Source organism: Mesoplodon densirostris, chromosome 4 (genome assembly GCF_025265405.1).
Source record: "Mesoplodon densirostris isolate mMesDen1 chromosome 4, mMesDen1 primary haplotype, whole genome shotgun sequence".
NCBI lineage: Eukaryota > Metazoa > Chordata > Mammalia > Artiodactyla > Ziphiidae > Mesoplodon > Mesoplodon densirostris.
This window is the reverse complement of record NC_082664.1, coordinates 165,967,006-165,982,077: the sequence shown is the minus strand read 5'-3', so window position 1 is coordinate 165,982,077 and position 15,072 is coordinate 165,967,006. Positions and strand designations below refer to the sequence as shown.

The following is a 15,072-nucleotide window of genomic DNA, read 5'->3' as shown; positions in this document are numbered from 1 at the left end:
AGTGTTGAAAATATCTATTAATTGAAAGTTTGGGTTTTACTTACAAGAAAACCAAAAATATTTTAACTTCACAGCACATAAATAAGCATTTCTTTCAATTGTCTTCTACCATTGAAAAAAATGGTTTTCTCAAGAATAAACAAATGGGACCTAATGAAACTTCAAAGCTTTTGCACAGCAAAGGAAACCATAAACAAAACCAAAAGACAACCCTCAGAATGGGAGAAAATATTTGCAAATGAAGCAACTGACAAAGGATTAATCTCCAAAATTTATAAGCAGCTCATGCAGCTCAATAACAAAAAAACAAATAACCCAATCCAAAATTGGGCAGAAGACCTAAATAGACATTTCTCCAAAGAAGATATACAGATTGCCAACAGACACATGAAAGAATGCTCAACATCATTAATCATTAGAGAAATGCAAATCAAAACTACACTGAGATACCATTTCACACCAGTCAGAATGGCCATCATCAAAAAATCTAGAAACAATAAATGCTGGAGAGGGTGTGGAGAAAAGGGAACCCTCTTGCACTGCTTGTGGGAATGTGAGTTGGTACAGCCACTATGGAGAACGGTATGGAGGTTCCTTAAAAAAACTACAAATAGAACTACCATATGACCCAGCAATCCCACTGCTGGGCATATACCCTGAGAAAACCATAATTCAAAAAGAGTCATGTACCAAAATGTTCATTGCAGCTCTATTCACAATAGCCCAGAGCTGGAAACAACCTAAGTGTCCATCATCAGATGAATGGATAAAGAAGATGTGGCACATATATACAATGGAATATTACTCAGCCATAAAAAGAAATGAAATTGAGCTGTTTGTAATGAGGTGGGTAGACCTAGAGTCTGTCATACAGAGTGAAGTAAGTCAAAAAGAGAAAAACAAATACCGTATGCTAACACATATATATGGAATTTAAGAAAAAAAAATGTCATGAAGAACCTAGGGAGACAGGAATAAAGACACAGACCTACTAGAGAATGGACTTGAGGATATGGGGAGGGGGAAGGGTAAGCTGTGACAAAGTGAGAGAGTGGCATGGACATATATACACTACCAAACGTAAAATAGATAGCTAGTGGGAAGCAGCCGCATAGCACAGGGAGATCAACTCGGTGCTTTGTGACCACCTAGAGGGGTGGGATAGGGAGAGTGGGAGGGAGGGAGACGCAAGAGGGAAGAGATATGGGAACATATGTATATGTATAGCTGATTCACTTTGTTATAAAGCAGAAACTAACACACCATTGTAAAGCAATTATACTCCAATAAAGATGTAAAAAAAAAAAAAGAAAAAAATGGTTTTCTAACCTTAGTAAATCCAATTCACCATAATGAGCCAAAATTTCTAACGATCCAATTCTAAACCATGATTTTGCAACACGCAGCACTACTGCACCTGAAAAAGAAACATTTATTTTAGCATAAACTATTTTAAACTACGCAAACACAGCATAATATGCTTTTCTTTAAAATGAAATTACTTTAATAAAAAAAGAATACAGTGATTGGATTTATCAGAAAAACAATTAATTTACATCCTAGAAAGGGTCAAGGATTTTTCTGTCTTTCTTTAGGCCTGAATCAGTTAGAATGTGAGGAACCACAACACCTTCACAAATACTGAGGCCCCAACCTAGTGAGTGCTACTTGGTTAAACTGTTAGGCTCCCACTGTCTCCTCAGTTGTGACCTTTTCCCTGTACCTCACCTTGAAATATAGAATTAGTGGAATATTTCTATGGCACAGCCCCTGTACATGACTTCCATTTGTGTAACTAATTGGAAATTAACTTCAATTTAAAAAATTTGCCTATGTTCTAACTTATGAATATGCTGAAGAAATACAGTGAATCTATGCTTTTTTTTTCTTTTTTCTTTTTTTGCGGTACGCGGGCCTCTCCCTGTTGTGGCCTCTCCCGTTGCGGAGCACAGGCTCCGGACACGCAGGCTCAGCGGCCATGGCTCACGGGCCCAGCCGCTCCGTGGCATGTGGGATCTTCCCAGACCGGGGCACGAACCCGTGCCCCCTGCATCAGCAGGCGAACTCTCAACCACTGCGCCACCAGGGAAGCCCGAATCTATGCATTTTGTGTTTGTGTTTGTAGCCTTCTATTTCCGCCTTCCGTTCTGATCATAGACATTAGTAATACAGTTAGTAAATGAATTCATGCTTTTTTCTTATAAGGAATATGCTGTACTGACATGTGTTTCCTTGTCAAGGTGAGGTCTATCCCAGATGACAAAGCTGCTGCTCTGCTGGTGCTGTCCTTCAATGAAACACCATACTCACTGCTACATCTGGGCCTTTGTGCACTTCTCCCTGCCCCACCCCCTCTTCTCCCCGTACTGAAAACCTTGCTAACTTTCTAATCTTGTGCTCAAGGTCAATTCCCACTTCCTCCATAAAGCTAACCGGATTTCCCTTTTCCTAACCTCAGATTATTTATTATTCATTTGCTATGGAGTCTATAGTGTCTATTGCTATAGACGCTATTGCTATAGTGTCGATGAAGACTGAGTTTCTTAAGACCAGGGACCACGGTATATACTTATTACTCCTGGACCCCCAGAGATGAGTCCAGTGGTATCACAGAAAAGGGCTAATTAGTATTTTCTGGGTTGACTAAGTTATCCATATAGTCAGGACTCATTCACGCTAGTAATCTGAATATTTATTTTCATGTGGGTTTTTTTTTAGCAATAAAAATACATTCACTTAGAAAAAAATATAAGAGCTCAATAGATGATTCTGAATGTTTACTTTATGAATAGCCATTGAATCACGGAATGTCAGTCCTGAAAGACATAGAAGGTGTCATCTCATCTAACCCCTCATTTTAGTTGGAGAAACCGGGGAAAAATGTGACTTGCCCAAAGTCACAAATCAATTCCCACAGAGCCGGTTAGAGGTTTCACATATTCTTTTTGCCTGTCCAGCTCTTTTCCTACAGTGTCTGCTGGGCAAATATTAGGGAAAAGCACAATCAAAATATCTGTATATGACTTAGATGTGGAAATTCTATGAATGGCCTAAAAAGGAGAAATACTTGAGATAATTTGAATCCGTTAAGTTTGGTTTCCAAACCATCTAATTCAAAATTCAGATTAACAGGGAATTCCCAGGTTGTCCAGTGGTTAGGACTCTGCCCTTTCACTGCTGAGGGCCTGGGTTCAATCCCGACCAGGTCCTGGTCGGGATTGAACCCACAAGCTGTGAGGCGTGGCCAAAAATAATTCAGATTAACAATATATACATCATAGACATAAAAGCAGTGTTGTGCCCATCATATCAACAGTCTGTGATCGGAATCTCATTTCCAATCACCATAAACAAAAAGACCTAAATAGCTGTTAAAGCCCCATGTGCAGTAATAGTATGCATTTTATCCAGATAATATTAAAGACGAGAGAGAGAGAGATGCCTTAAAGATAAATAACCTTTAATTCCTTTAAACATGAATACTCTAGGGGGATTATTATGAAAACCTTATCAAAACATATTTTTCCCAAAGTATGAAGAACATAAAATGTTCTCTTGGTGAATCACTATAAACATCAGTTAAAACACTGGCCTGTAACACAGTGATGTCCAAGGGGCCCAATAAAGCAAGTAGGGCCGTCAGCGGTTCTCAATAGCTCTGCATTTTAAGTAGTTAAATATGTTTATTATTGATTTTCAGGTCTCCTGCCTCTCCAGAGATTCAGTCAAGTTTCTCTCGCTCTTCCTTTTTCACAGCTCTGTGGCACTTTCTCATCCCCTTTCTAATTTATTTCTGACCTCCTAAAAGCTGAAGGAAAAGTTAACCGAACTTATTGGAAGTAAACATGAAGTAAGAGCATCAGGATCTGAGGTAAGGACTGAGGGGGTCTCCTGGGAAGGAAGTATATGAATGTTCATGCACTGGCTTTGTAATGTTTTGCTGGCTGTTCATAAACTTCCCAGGTTAACTTCCCAGAAGTTTGTTGTTAGAAAAGGATGGATTAGTGATGTAAGGGTGTGGGAAAGGATATTCTATCATAATATCCTAACACTGAAATTACATCATGAAGATCCACAGGTCATGTTTTACGAAGACTGCAAAGATGCCCAATTTCTGTTGTTCCTGAAGAACCTAGTCTAATTTTATGTAAGTGTTCTAAGAACTGTTATTACCTCGTTCTTTCACAACGTTTCCATTGTAGAACTGATCTCTCCATACTGCATCATCACTTACAACCAGACTGAAAGGTAAGAGAATCAAACGAAGTTATAGTGTACTTTAACTGCTAGCAAGCTATCAAGAAGTAACTAAAACTATAAGGAACGATGAGAAATCATGCTATTGGTTTATCTGCTCACTTGAATGACACATTTCTGGAGATAACATGATGCGGTCCTGAAAGTTAGCTTCAAGGGAAGAGGAATTACCTTGCAGCTCTGCTAGTGGGAATTCTGAGATAGTACATAGCCTCACTACACAAAAATTCTCTCATGGAGGAACGAAGCACAGCTCTGCCGTCGCCATTTCTGTGGGTAATGTGATAAAAAAGATTTCCAGTTATAATGAAGATAACATCAATTTTTACTTAGATGACTAAAAAAAAAAAAAAAAAAAGAAGTACCGGGAATATGGGGTTTTTCCTGAGCCTTTTAATTGGAGCTCCCACTTTTCACCCTGCCTTAAAAAAAAAAAACCTAAATATTAGCAGATTTGTGTTAATATTTAGCAGAAAAGCTATTATTCAAGAAAACATGTAGTACCTGTTCATGTAAGTTCCAATAAGATGGGCTCTTCCATCCCCGAGCTGATCTGCCCATATCCCAAACTAAAAGGGAAAATTATTCATGTTTATTAACCTTTAAAGCTTTTACTGTAAGTTATAATCAAAGTTACTTTGTCAAAATTGAAAATGGAATAGCGCATTTTTAAGATTATAACAATCAACAACCTGAATAAAGGTGAAAGTAAAATTCAATCCATAAGACATAACTGAAATTCATTTAAAAAACGTAAATTTAAGACATATAATTAATTTCTTCATCATCTTATAGCTGAGCTCAAGCTTGTTAGGTGTAGAATACTGAGAACTGATCTATTTAATTCCAGAATAGGAACTAGGAATGATTTATTAGTAGAAAATTTGCCTATACTATACGCATACAATATAAAATCAGGAGCGTACTGTACCTGAAAAAATTGCTTTTGAATGTACATGATTAACTGTTTCCAAACTTTTCTGTTAAAATTTGTTTGTGGTTGTTCAGCTCCCAGCTGTGCCACTTACTAGCTGTGGAAATTTGAGTTACTTAATCTCACTGAGACTGACCTTTCACTTCTGTAAAATGGGAAAACCCTTGCCAGATTGTTGTAAGAATGAATGTTAATATGTGCAAAATGCCTCGCACTGTGTCCAACACACCCAAGTGCTCAAAAGATGGTAATTATTATTATTACCAACAATTACTTATGTATGACTGATTCACTTTTATGTATGACTGATTCACTTTGTTATAAAGCAGAAATAAAAACAAACAAAAAAACAATTACTTGCTAAGTTAAACATCACTCTATTCTCTTAATCAATTAATCTTTAACTCACAAGAAAGTCACAGCAATTTCAACAATTGGTTGTGTTTCCTCTCCTTTTTTTTAAATCAGATTCCACACATTGAACTTGCTTCAACATCTTGCTGTATTTCTAGAAGGTGCCTTCTTAATTGCTTCAGCATGTATAACATCCCCAATTAATCCTGACTTAATTTCTAGCAGTTCTAAAAATGTTCTACAGCTATCCTGGCAAAATTATATTCTATTTGCCCTTCTGAGGCTTTTATATTGACTCATTGTGCAGCCTGACTTTGCCTAAATCTCTTGCCAAAACTCCACTGAATGAGTTCTCTAGCGATAATCACAAAAATGTTATATTGTGCTGCCCCAGTTTTCTCAATTCCATTAGAGAAACTTACGCCCTAGCTTTATCACAAGAAATCACATCAGCTAATCTATATATGACATATTCTTTTAGAAACATCTTCCTGAAGTCTCAATACACTAATGTTAGAAATTAATGCAAAATAACTTCTTCAATAGGATAGCATTTCTACCAGCTGTTTATATTTGCATAAGGAAGTGATATTGGTGCTACTCTTACCTGGTGGCCCCCATATCTGTGAGCCAATGGAATGGATCCAAGTACTATCTTTTCGCCACTTACAAGCTGGATAAAATCATCTGTTTCTGAGACAGATAAATCAAGGTCCAAAATATCTTCTAGCACTTGCTGAGGCAGGAAAAGAAAAATCTTCTTACAAACTTAAGTAATCCTTTAATAGTTTTTGAGAAAATAAACTTTATGGAAAAAAGAAAATTAAAAGAATAAACTTCTTCCAAAATTACATTAATATTTTCTCAGAAGAGATGTACCATACTTTCTAGGATTATTTATGCTACTTGGGAAAATTAGGTCTATTAGATAGTTCTAAAATTGTTATGGCTTTCTTATTATGCATGGTAAAATAATATTCTTCCTAGTACATATTCTTTAAAGGAACTAGAAAAAAGTAAATGTCCTATTGTTATCCCAAATTCATCTATATCATGAGAGAATAATTTAGAATTTGTTATTGGAGCCCCTTTCTAAGAATTTAACTCATTTACCCCTTTTTTCCACAAAAGTGTGTTTTCCTTGTAAGATAACTTTAAAATGAAACTGAGTACTAGGCTCCAGGAATAAGTATCAAGAAGTGACTTCTAAGAATGACATTCTCCAAGTTATAAATTTTAAACACAAAGATAATCATTTATCAATAGATTAACAATTTAACTCTGAAAAAAATATTACTAATTTAGACAAAAGTTATAGTGCCTTAACTGTTATGAAAAAGTAAAGCCTAACCTTTGAAACTGCTACAAGATGTACTTTTGATTTGAAAGGAGTGGGGAAGGCAATTGAAAAAACACAGTTTTTCACTTTACGCACATAATTTTCTTTAACAGGATCAATTGGCAACACAGCTGATAAAAAAAAAAAAGACAGCCCTTCTTAGTGTTCTCATTTGTTGCATATTCAGCATTAATAGTCCTTAGAAAGCCTACAGTTCTTTAAGAAACTCAACTTAAACTACTATTTTGTTCATACTTTGTTATTTAAAGACTTATTTTCAATCATATCTATTCAGTATTCATATATTACAGTATATTAAACTGTCCAAGAAGATGGGAGACGAAAAATGTTTAAAAAAAGACACATACCCTGTCTTCAAAGATTTTCACTTATGGGAGACCAATGGGATGTGCAATGTATTTATAAATAAGAATATAGGAATAAAATGAGGTGAGCTGCATTACAGTATCAGAATTACAGTACTGGCCAATCCAGTAGATCCAACCAAAAAAATATTTGGCACTTAATCACATTCTTTCTGCCCTTCAGAAAAATCATAATTAATTGAAGGAAACAGATACATACATAAATAACTCTAAACCAGGCAACAGATGTTTTACTAAATGTACAAAACTGCTTCCAATCCCATCAGAAACTTCAAAACATTTGATACATGCCTGTTCACAGGGCTAGAATTCTAAAAACTGCCTCTAAAGAGATAAACTATGTTTCATGAAGTCCATGCACTAAAGCCCATGTACTTTATTTAAAAAGCTGTAGAGGAAAAAAGAGAGCTTTGGGTATGCTTTAGATACTCAGAAAATGTTTACTTTTAAGTACAATTCTTAAAATCTTAATGTTTTCCTAATCCAAACAAATTAAAACAAAAAATAGAAGAGGATAGGTGTATTACTCAAACAAAGGACACAAAAACCTATGTTTCTGGATAGAGATATCATCAGGATGTCACTGTCACCAAATTATTTACTCAACATAATGGAAATCCAATCAAAATCCAATCAAATTATTTACTAAACATAATGGAAATCCAGTCAAAAATCGTAGTAGGATGTTTTTTTGAAGAAAGAAAGTGTAAATCTGAGAAAATACTTTTTTAAATAACAGAAATGGGAGCTTCCTTATCATTTTAAAAATTGTAAAAATAACTAAAAATATTGCTATCCCCCAAATAGATGCAAAAATCAATGGGACTCCATAAAAAGCACAGAAACAGTCCAAAGTAATGTAAGAATTCCCTATATAATGAATCAATATTTTGAATCAGTGGAGAAAGGTAGCATCAGGTCAATTTGTTCAATTGTTTGGAATAACTCCTATTTATTCCACATAAGCCTAGGTGAACTAAATGTCAGTTATAATAGAAACGAGAATTCTTGTATCTTCTCCATATGAGTAAAAAACAGGCAAATGTGGGTCAGATTTAGCTCTTTACACTTTCCCCTAAGTACATGGTGAATAAGGCAGCATCATGGGGGAACAAATGGGCAGTCAACCAAAAAGCAGATTTTAGTATCCATCAAGAAAACCTGACTATGATTAGGGGTAGATGGTCCAATAGTGTATTTTCTTCTCTTTTAGGAGAGCCTCTGTGTGGAAATAGACTAAATTATATAATTAATGCATTATCTTTTATGATGCTCTAAAATTTTAGTAGAGCATGGGCAGTATATAATGTTTCACTAATAGTTTTTTGTACTGATTGACTCACATTTTGGCAAAGTAGCTGAACAGCTAACACCTGTGATCACTGGCCATGGAACAAAAAAGACTAATTGCTTCAGAGGTACCCAGTCCTCACCCTTGTTACATTTAGTGAACTAATCAGTCATAGACTAAGACCCCAGAGAAAATTCCAAATGCATGTTAACCTGTTATCTTAACATTTCAGAGAAATCGGTAATAGAGATAAGGGTATTATTTCAAGTCTTCAGAATTCAGTTTGGTCTAAGAATATGAAATGCACAAAAATTGCTAACCTTTCAGTGCAACTCTTCTCTCAATCAATGTTCTTACCAGAGTTACATTGATAATTCATTTATCAGTTATCTAATAACATCAGGATGAGATGTTTCTATGCAGTACTATGAAACAATATATGGTTATATTTTGTATATAATCTCTCCTTGGCTGTAAAACCTGGTCCTACCTAATGTTTTGAACAGTATCATCATTATGGAAATGTCTTCGAGTGTAGCCAATTCTCCAATATCAAAATAACTTTGAAAATGTTTCAACTGTACACTTATTCCATTTTTATCAGTGTTACTAGTTGTTTCATTTGTATAAGTGCAGTCAAAAAGGCCCAAGCCATTTCTAGACTGTGCACAAGAGGAGTCTGTTCTTTGGCAATTACTTGCACAGCTTAGACAATGTTTTAACTTTCTAGACTCATGCTTGGCCTAGCTGGGTCAAAGGAACTACTTTGTATTCTGCATGTCCTGTTGGTGGGTTATTTGTTCATGGGAAGTTTAGCTATACTATAATGGTGGAGGCCTTCACAAATTTCATCTGCCTTCCCTACGTAGCTTTGCCAAATTACATCTTTTTAAGAGCCAGGTTATTGTTTTAATCTGGGTAAACAGTTTCTAAATGAAAATGGCATAACAGAATTGTGTAGTGCTCTCTCTATCAACTATGTGAGCTTGGGCAAGACACTGAATTCCTATATATCTGTTTCTCTACCTATAAAAAAAGGGCAAATGAAAATATTCTAAGTCACAGGATTGTTGCAAGTACAAGTGTTTACTGCAACACTCTATTTTGGCCAACTCCACCTGTGGATAGTTAGTACATAAACCTAGATCAAGATAAGCCACAGGTGCATATTAACAACCTTAATTTGTAAAGCACCTGACATCTTTTATATAATATTCTTCAAAATTGGGGGAAAAAAACCTCAACAAAACTGACATTTTTTAAAACTTCTTTATTATATGCTTTTATTCAGTTAAAAAAATTTGAAGATAAATGAAAAATGTGCTCAGCTATACGGGTACTTGCATTCTTTAATGCAAAATGCATGAGTCAGAAGAACAAGAAAAAATATCAGAGAATCACAGTTGCCTGTTTGCTGGTCTGTTTTCTCCTAAGAGTGACTTTTTTGAGGACAGAGTTAAGTTTCTTCTATTTCTGTATCCTCATTGCTTACACTTTCTCTGATAGGCTTGTGCGTTTGTACGCATGTACTGAATGATTAATTATATCACGACTTCTCTTATAAAGACACCCTCTCATTACCATGAGAAGAGTAGATCTGGCCACAGAATTAAAGAAAGGTCTTTCTAACCCTTATCGGGCATTAATCCTGTCCATTCTCCAGTATTCCCTGGGCTGCTTACGAGTAGGTTCAACATTACCAAATATTAAACAACTTCGCACAGCTCAGTACACCCACGAGCGGGACTCACATATCCAGATGTGAGCAAGATTGCCAAACTAGGCCACAATATACCTATAAGGTTTTCAGAGGAGAGCGTCCAGAAGTCGAGAGACGAGGCTAATCTAACTTCTCTTTCACAACAGCCCTGCTCGGGGTGTGACTTGTTACTGTAAAGATGCAAAAGGCTGGCACTTCCTTCAAGGCCAGGTCGCCATAAGGAGCAGACGACGGCGTGGCAGGTAACACCCAAGAGAAGCAGCCGCGGAAACTGGAGCCTCCGGATTAGGCAGCAAAACGGGAACCCGATGCTTCGCGTCCTACTTCTGCCTAAATACGCAGAAGGAAAGTTCTTGATTGTTCGTCGGACGCCCTGTGCCATTTCTAGATGACAGTCGGTCTAACACGGGTGCATTTTTGCGGAGACTGCTGGAGGCACCGGCTGGGCGGGGTCGGGGGAAGCCGCTCCCCAGGAGGAAGATCAAGCTGGTTTCTCCCGAGCCAGCGGCGGGTGGGCGGGTGGGGTTACGAGGGCGTCCAGCCGCCCCACCGTCGCTCAGCCCCCTGCGGCCACGTTTCCTCCTCCCAGGCGGGAAGCACCCTCGGGACGAGCGAGAAGGGGCGGGGCTGGGGAGGCAGACGCTCTTCCGCTGCCGGACTTCCGGCTCCGGGTCGCGGCAGGAGGGGCCGCCGGGCCAGAGGCGGAGCTGCAGCTCTGCCGCGACTTTCAGACGCGGACCATGGCTTCGTGCTGGTGGCGGTGGCGGCGCGGCTGTTCCTGGAGGCCAGCGGCGCGGAGCCCCGGGCCCGGCTCCCCCGGCCGCGCGGGGCTGTCCGGGCTGCGCGCCGCCGCCGCCGCCGCCGCCGCTGCCGCCCGCGCGCAGGTGAGGCCGGGAAGCGCGCGCCGTGGCCGGGCTCAGAGGTCACCGGGCCAATGACAGCGGCGCCGCAGAATGAATGAGGGCGAGCTGCATGAGCGGCGGGCGGGGGCCGCGGGGCTGCGCTGGGACGCGACCCAGGGCTGGCGGGGCACCGAGGACGGGACAGAGCCGAGGGGTGGGCGCCCCGCGCGGGGCTGCAGAGCTGTGTCCTGGGGACAGGGGAGCGTCTCGGGTGTGGGGAAGGGGCGGTGAGGAGCCAGGTCCCGGGGAAACGCAGGTGTGGCCCAGTGGTCTTCTGGGGTATGCGTAAAGTGTGGAGAGCGTCTGCAGGTGTTTCCTCTCGAGTTACAGCCAGGGCTTCGGGGGCAACAGAACTTAATTGGGATTCTAGAGCAAAAGGTGCTCTGAGCTCTCAGAGATACGGAGGGTCCGGGTAGCCTTGGAATAGGCGGAAAAGTCTCGTGGAGAACGCAGGGCTGATGCTTAGAGTGGACCGGAGTTCAGTCCTGCGGTAGTTGCTTCGGAGGGAGGGCACACCAGGACGGGCTGGAAGGAGAAGAGGCCTGAGGATGTCGCAAGTGGAGAAACCTTGATTTTTAAATCGACCTATGACTTCTTGAAGCAGAGTCAGAATCTGAGCACTAACCATGACTCCCTGACGCTGTCCCCTGCTGCCTTTGGACTCCATCTCATTTTTCTCCCTTTCCGGTCAGTTTAGCTCCTGTGTATTGACAAGTTTCTGTGGCTCTGTGAGTCCTTTGCCGCACTTTGTAGTGATTAACTCTTAGCGTACCACAGGCTAGGCTTGTACTGGTAAGCATAACCACGCAAGGTCTGTGGTCTCACTGTCCTTTTAGAGACTTCTCCGGTCGCATAGTAATTGTATGTGTTCTCCTCTCATCCGCAAGGCTCTTTTTTAAGTTTATTTGAATTTAGGACTATTCCCGTTTCAGTCAGATTTGGTGCACTTCCGTGTCCATCAAAGACCATTTCCCAATATGAAATATGTAGTATTTCTAAATGTCTACTTTGGGATACATATACATACATAATCACAGCTTATCCAAAATAGACATTTGGAGAGAGAATGGCAGCTGGGCTAGTCTATGTATTAGACAGTAAAGAGAGAATACGGGAAAAAGAGAGTCTGCTGGGATCCATTTCAGTACTGTCCTAGCCAGCCTACAAATATTTCCAGTACCGCAGATGAGGATGTTATTTGGAGAGATGGATGCACCCACCACTGATGCCACTGATACTTCTTTTCTTTGATGCTCCTTATTTATTTATTTTTTTTAGCTCCATGCCCATTAAACAATTATCTTAGCCACAGAAAGGGTGCTTTCCTGGAGAGAGTATGCTGGATGTCTTCCATGTCTGCCTTAATGACCACAAGGAGGAGCCTTGCTGGTAATGCCAGTACCGTGTATTTCTGATTCGTGTCAGTGGTATTTTTCACTGTAAATACGTGAGCCTTCTGGTGTCTGCCTCAGGAGGGTGTGTTGTGGCTAGTTCAAGTCTGTTAGGGCCTGATAGTCCTTGGGGACAAAGAGCAACAACAATAAAGCCACGCCCGTTTCTCCCAGCACAGCTCCACTTTTCCTGATGTTTGTATGTTCTCTCAACTTCTTCATTGGTAGTGTTCAAACGTCTTGGAATAGGACGGAAACCAGTGTGTATCTGATTGTGCCAAATCACTTGTCAGTATGTCTTGGTTCTTACTCAGCATTTTCTCTTTTTTAAAAAAAGTAACTTCATGAGAGGCAAGGTTGGCTTCCAGGGAGAATATGTGATGGAAAGACACAGACTCGGAATTGGGAGACGGTTGTTGCCCGTGCTAGGAGTGGCACACTAAGTGGCTCCGGGTACACCACTCCCTTTGAATACTTTCCTGTTCTCCTGAGCACCTCTAACCTCACTTTGGGAAACATTGCCCGAAGGTACTCCTTTTTTTTTTTTTTTTTTTTTTTTTGCGGTACGCGGGCCTCTCACTGTTGTGGCCTCTCCCGTTCTGGTCCGGACGCGCAGGCTCAGCAGCCATGAATCACAGGCCTAGCCGCTCCGCGGCATGTGGGTTCTTCCCGGACCGGGGCACGAACCCGTGTCCCCTGCATCGGCTCCCAACCACTGCGCCACCAGGGAAGCCCGCCCGAAGGTACTCTTAAAGCAGAAGATAGCTTGGTTGAGTACATATCATATTAAATGTACACAGCTAAGAGCTTTACATATGATCTAAATTAATCTTAGCATCTCTGTGAGTAGATATGATCAGAAAGCTGTCTCAAGGTAACTACCGGGAAATGTTGGGATCTGAGCCAAGATCCACCTTCCAGGCTTTCAACAAGCTACGCTGTTGCACTGCCCAGTGGTTAGGAGCGCTCTGTATTAGCTGTGTAATTTTAACTCTTCACCCCAAGTTAGAGGTTAGGTCTCAGTTTGAATAAGCATTATAATAAATCCTAAATTCGTGTAAATTATTTACGCATGAAGGCTGACAAAAGTAGGTTAAGTGTCATGTAATGGTAAAATGAAAGGATTATCACTTTTTTTCCGTAGGACATTGTAATGCCTGGGGTGTCATAAATGTCCTTACTGGTTTAATGAATATATAATGCTATGGTGAAAATAGAACTCAGGACCGCCTTCTTTGTCCACTGCCTGCCTGGCAAAGTCAAGCTTTATTGTCATTTTAATATGTCTAAAGCAGGGTGTGTTCACTAAGGAAAATTCAGAAAATATGAATTTTAAAAGAATAAAGCAAAAAACTCGCACGATCCTATTTATTCCAAAATAACTTTTTTTTTTTTTTTGCGGTACGCGGGCCTCTCACCGCTGCGGCCTCTCCCTTTGCGGAGCATAGGCTCCGGATGCGCAGGCTCAGCGGCCATGGCTCACGGGCCCAGCCGCTCCGCGGCACGTGGGATCTTCCCGGACCAGGGCACGAACCCGTGTACCCCGCATCGGCAGGCGGACTCTCAACCACTGTGCCACCAGGGAAGCCCCAAAATAACTCTTTTTAATAGTCTGGTTTATATGCTTCTAAACCCTGTTTTCTGTGGATTTTATTTGTGTGGGTGTACACATTTTTAGTGGAATCACATAATGCACACAGTGCTGTAGGTGCTTTTTTCTTTTGATATATTGTAAACATACCTGTATTACCAGTTTTTCAGACCTTTCTGAATTTCAAGTTCCCCGGCTGTATAAAAACAAGTAGTTGTGAGAGTCAAATAGTGTGAAAGCACATTGTAAGGCTTTATTACCTTAGTTTTCTTTTTCTACTGCTAAATCCATCATTTGTCAAGATATTTTCTTCAAGTATTCTGTAAGAGCCCTTCACACATCAGATTAGTAAATTAGTAATTTTTGAAATGCCTGTGTCCCTGAATTCTTCAAGTTAGCTGCTGTATCTGTGGGTCCCCACTCCTGTGCACAGTAATTGTTGGAACTATTTGTCGGCACCACCTCTGAATCCTTTAGAAGTCGTCTCTTGTTGTTCTTGTTCTCTCATTAATATTATCAAAATGTGCTGCTGAGCTTGCTTATTTGTTGACATTACTTTTCAAGAAGTACCATTTCCAAGTATATTCAGGAACAGTGGCTTGAAATAGGCAGTGTTTGTGTAACTGTAAATTTCTTCCTTAACATTGAAATCCTTTCTTTTTCACTGTCTGGGCAGATGCTTTTGGGATCTTGGTTATTCTTTGTTTTAAACCAAGTTAAGACTTTAAAAGAGTGTAAACCACACTAATCCTTACTATTCTCTGCCCACTCTTAGCTAAATGGAAGGGAATTTCAGATCTGGAAAGATAGATGTGAATATGGAGCAGTCTTTGGGGGAAGGGATAGATTATAGATGTTTTTTATTTTCTGCTTTTTTCATATTTATATTTTCTTTAATGACGAATAT

General features: G+C 39.9%; 2 protein-coding genes across 7 annotated transcripts in view; one reads left to right on the top strand and one right to left on the bottom strand.

Annotated features, from left to right (window-relative positions):
- Positions 1 to 10,901, bottom strand: part of LOC132488878 (protein adenylyltransferase SelO-like) — a 28,565-nt gene extending 17,664 nt beyond the window's left edge. For all 4 annotated transcript variants that reach the window (XM_060097648.1, XM_060097649.1, XM_060097650.1 and 1 more), the window contains exons 1-8: positions 10,357 to 10,901; positions 6,897 to 7,015; positions 6,153 to 6,281; positions 4,762 to 4,826; positions 4,623 to 4,679; positions 4,429 to 4,527; positions 4,174 to 4,241; positions 1,330 to 1,417 (exon numbers count right to left, since the gene is read on the bottom strand). In XM_060097648.1, the coding sequence (XP_059953631.1) occupies positions 1,330 to 1,417; positions 4,174 to 4,241; positions 4,429 to 4,527; positions 4,623 to 4,679; positions 4,762 to 4,826; positions 6,153 to 6,281; positions 6,897 to 7,015; positions 10,357 to 10,663 (932 nt within the window). In that variant the 5' untranslated portion in view covers positions 10,664 to 10,901. The remainder of the gene's footprint in view (positions 1 to 1,329; positions 1,418 to 4,173; positions 4,242 to 4,428; positions 4,528 to 4,622; positions 4,680 to 4,761; positions 4,827 to 6,152; positions 6,282 to 6,896; positions 7,016 to 10,356) is intronic.
- A 69-nt stretch (positions 10,902 to 10,970) lies between these two features.
- PDSS1 (decaprenyl diphosphate synthase subunit 1) overlaps positions 10,971 to 15,072 on the top strand; it is a 46,750-nt gene continuing 42,648 nt past the window's right edge. For all 3 annotated transcript variants that reach the window (XR_009531818.1, XM_060097647.1, XM_060097646.1), the window contains exon 1: positions 10,971 to 11,165. Coding sequence is in view for 2 of the 3 variants with exons in the window: in XM_060097647.1 (XP_059953630.1) it covers positions 11,022 to 11,165 (144 nt within the window). In the remaining variant the exon portion in view is untranslated. The remainder of the gene's footprint in view (positions 11,166 to 15,072) is intronic.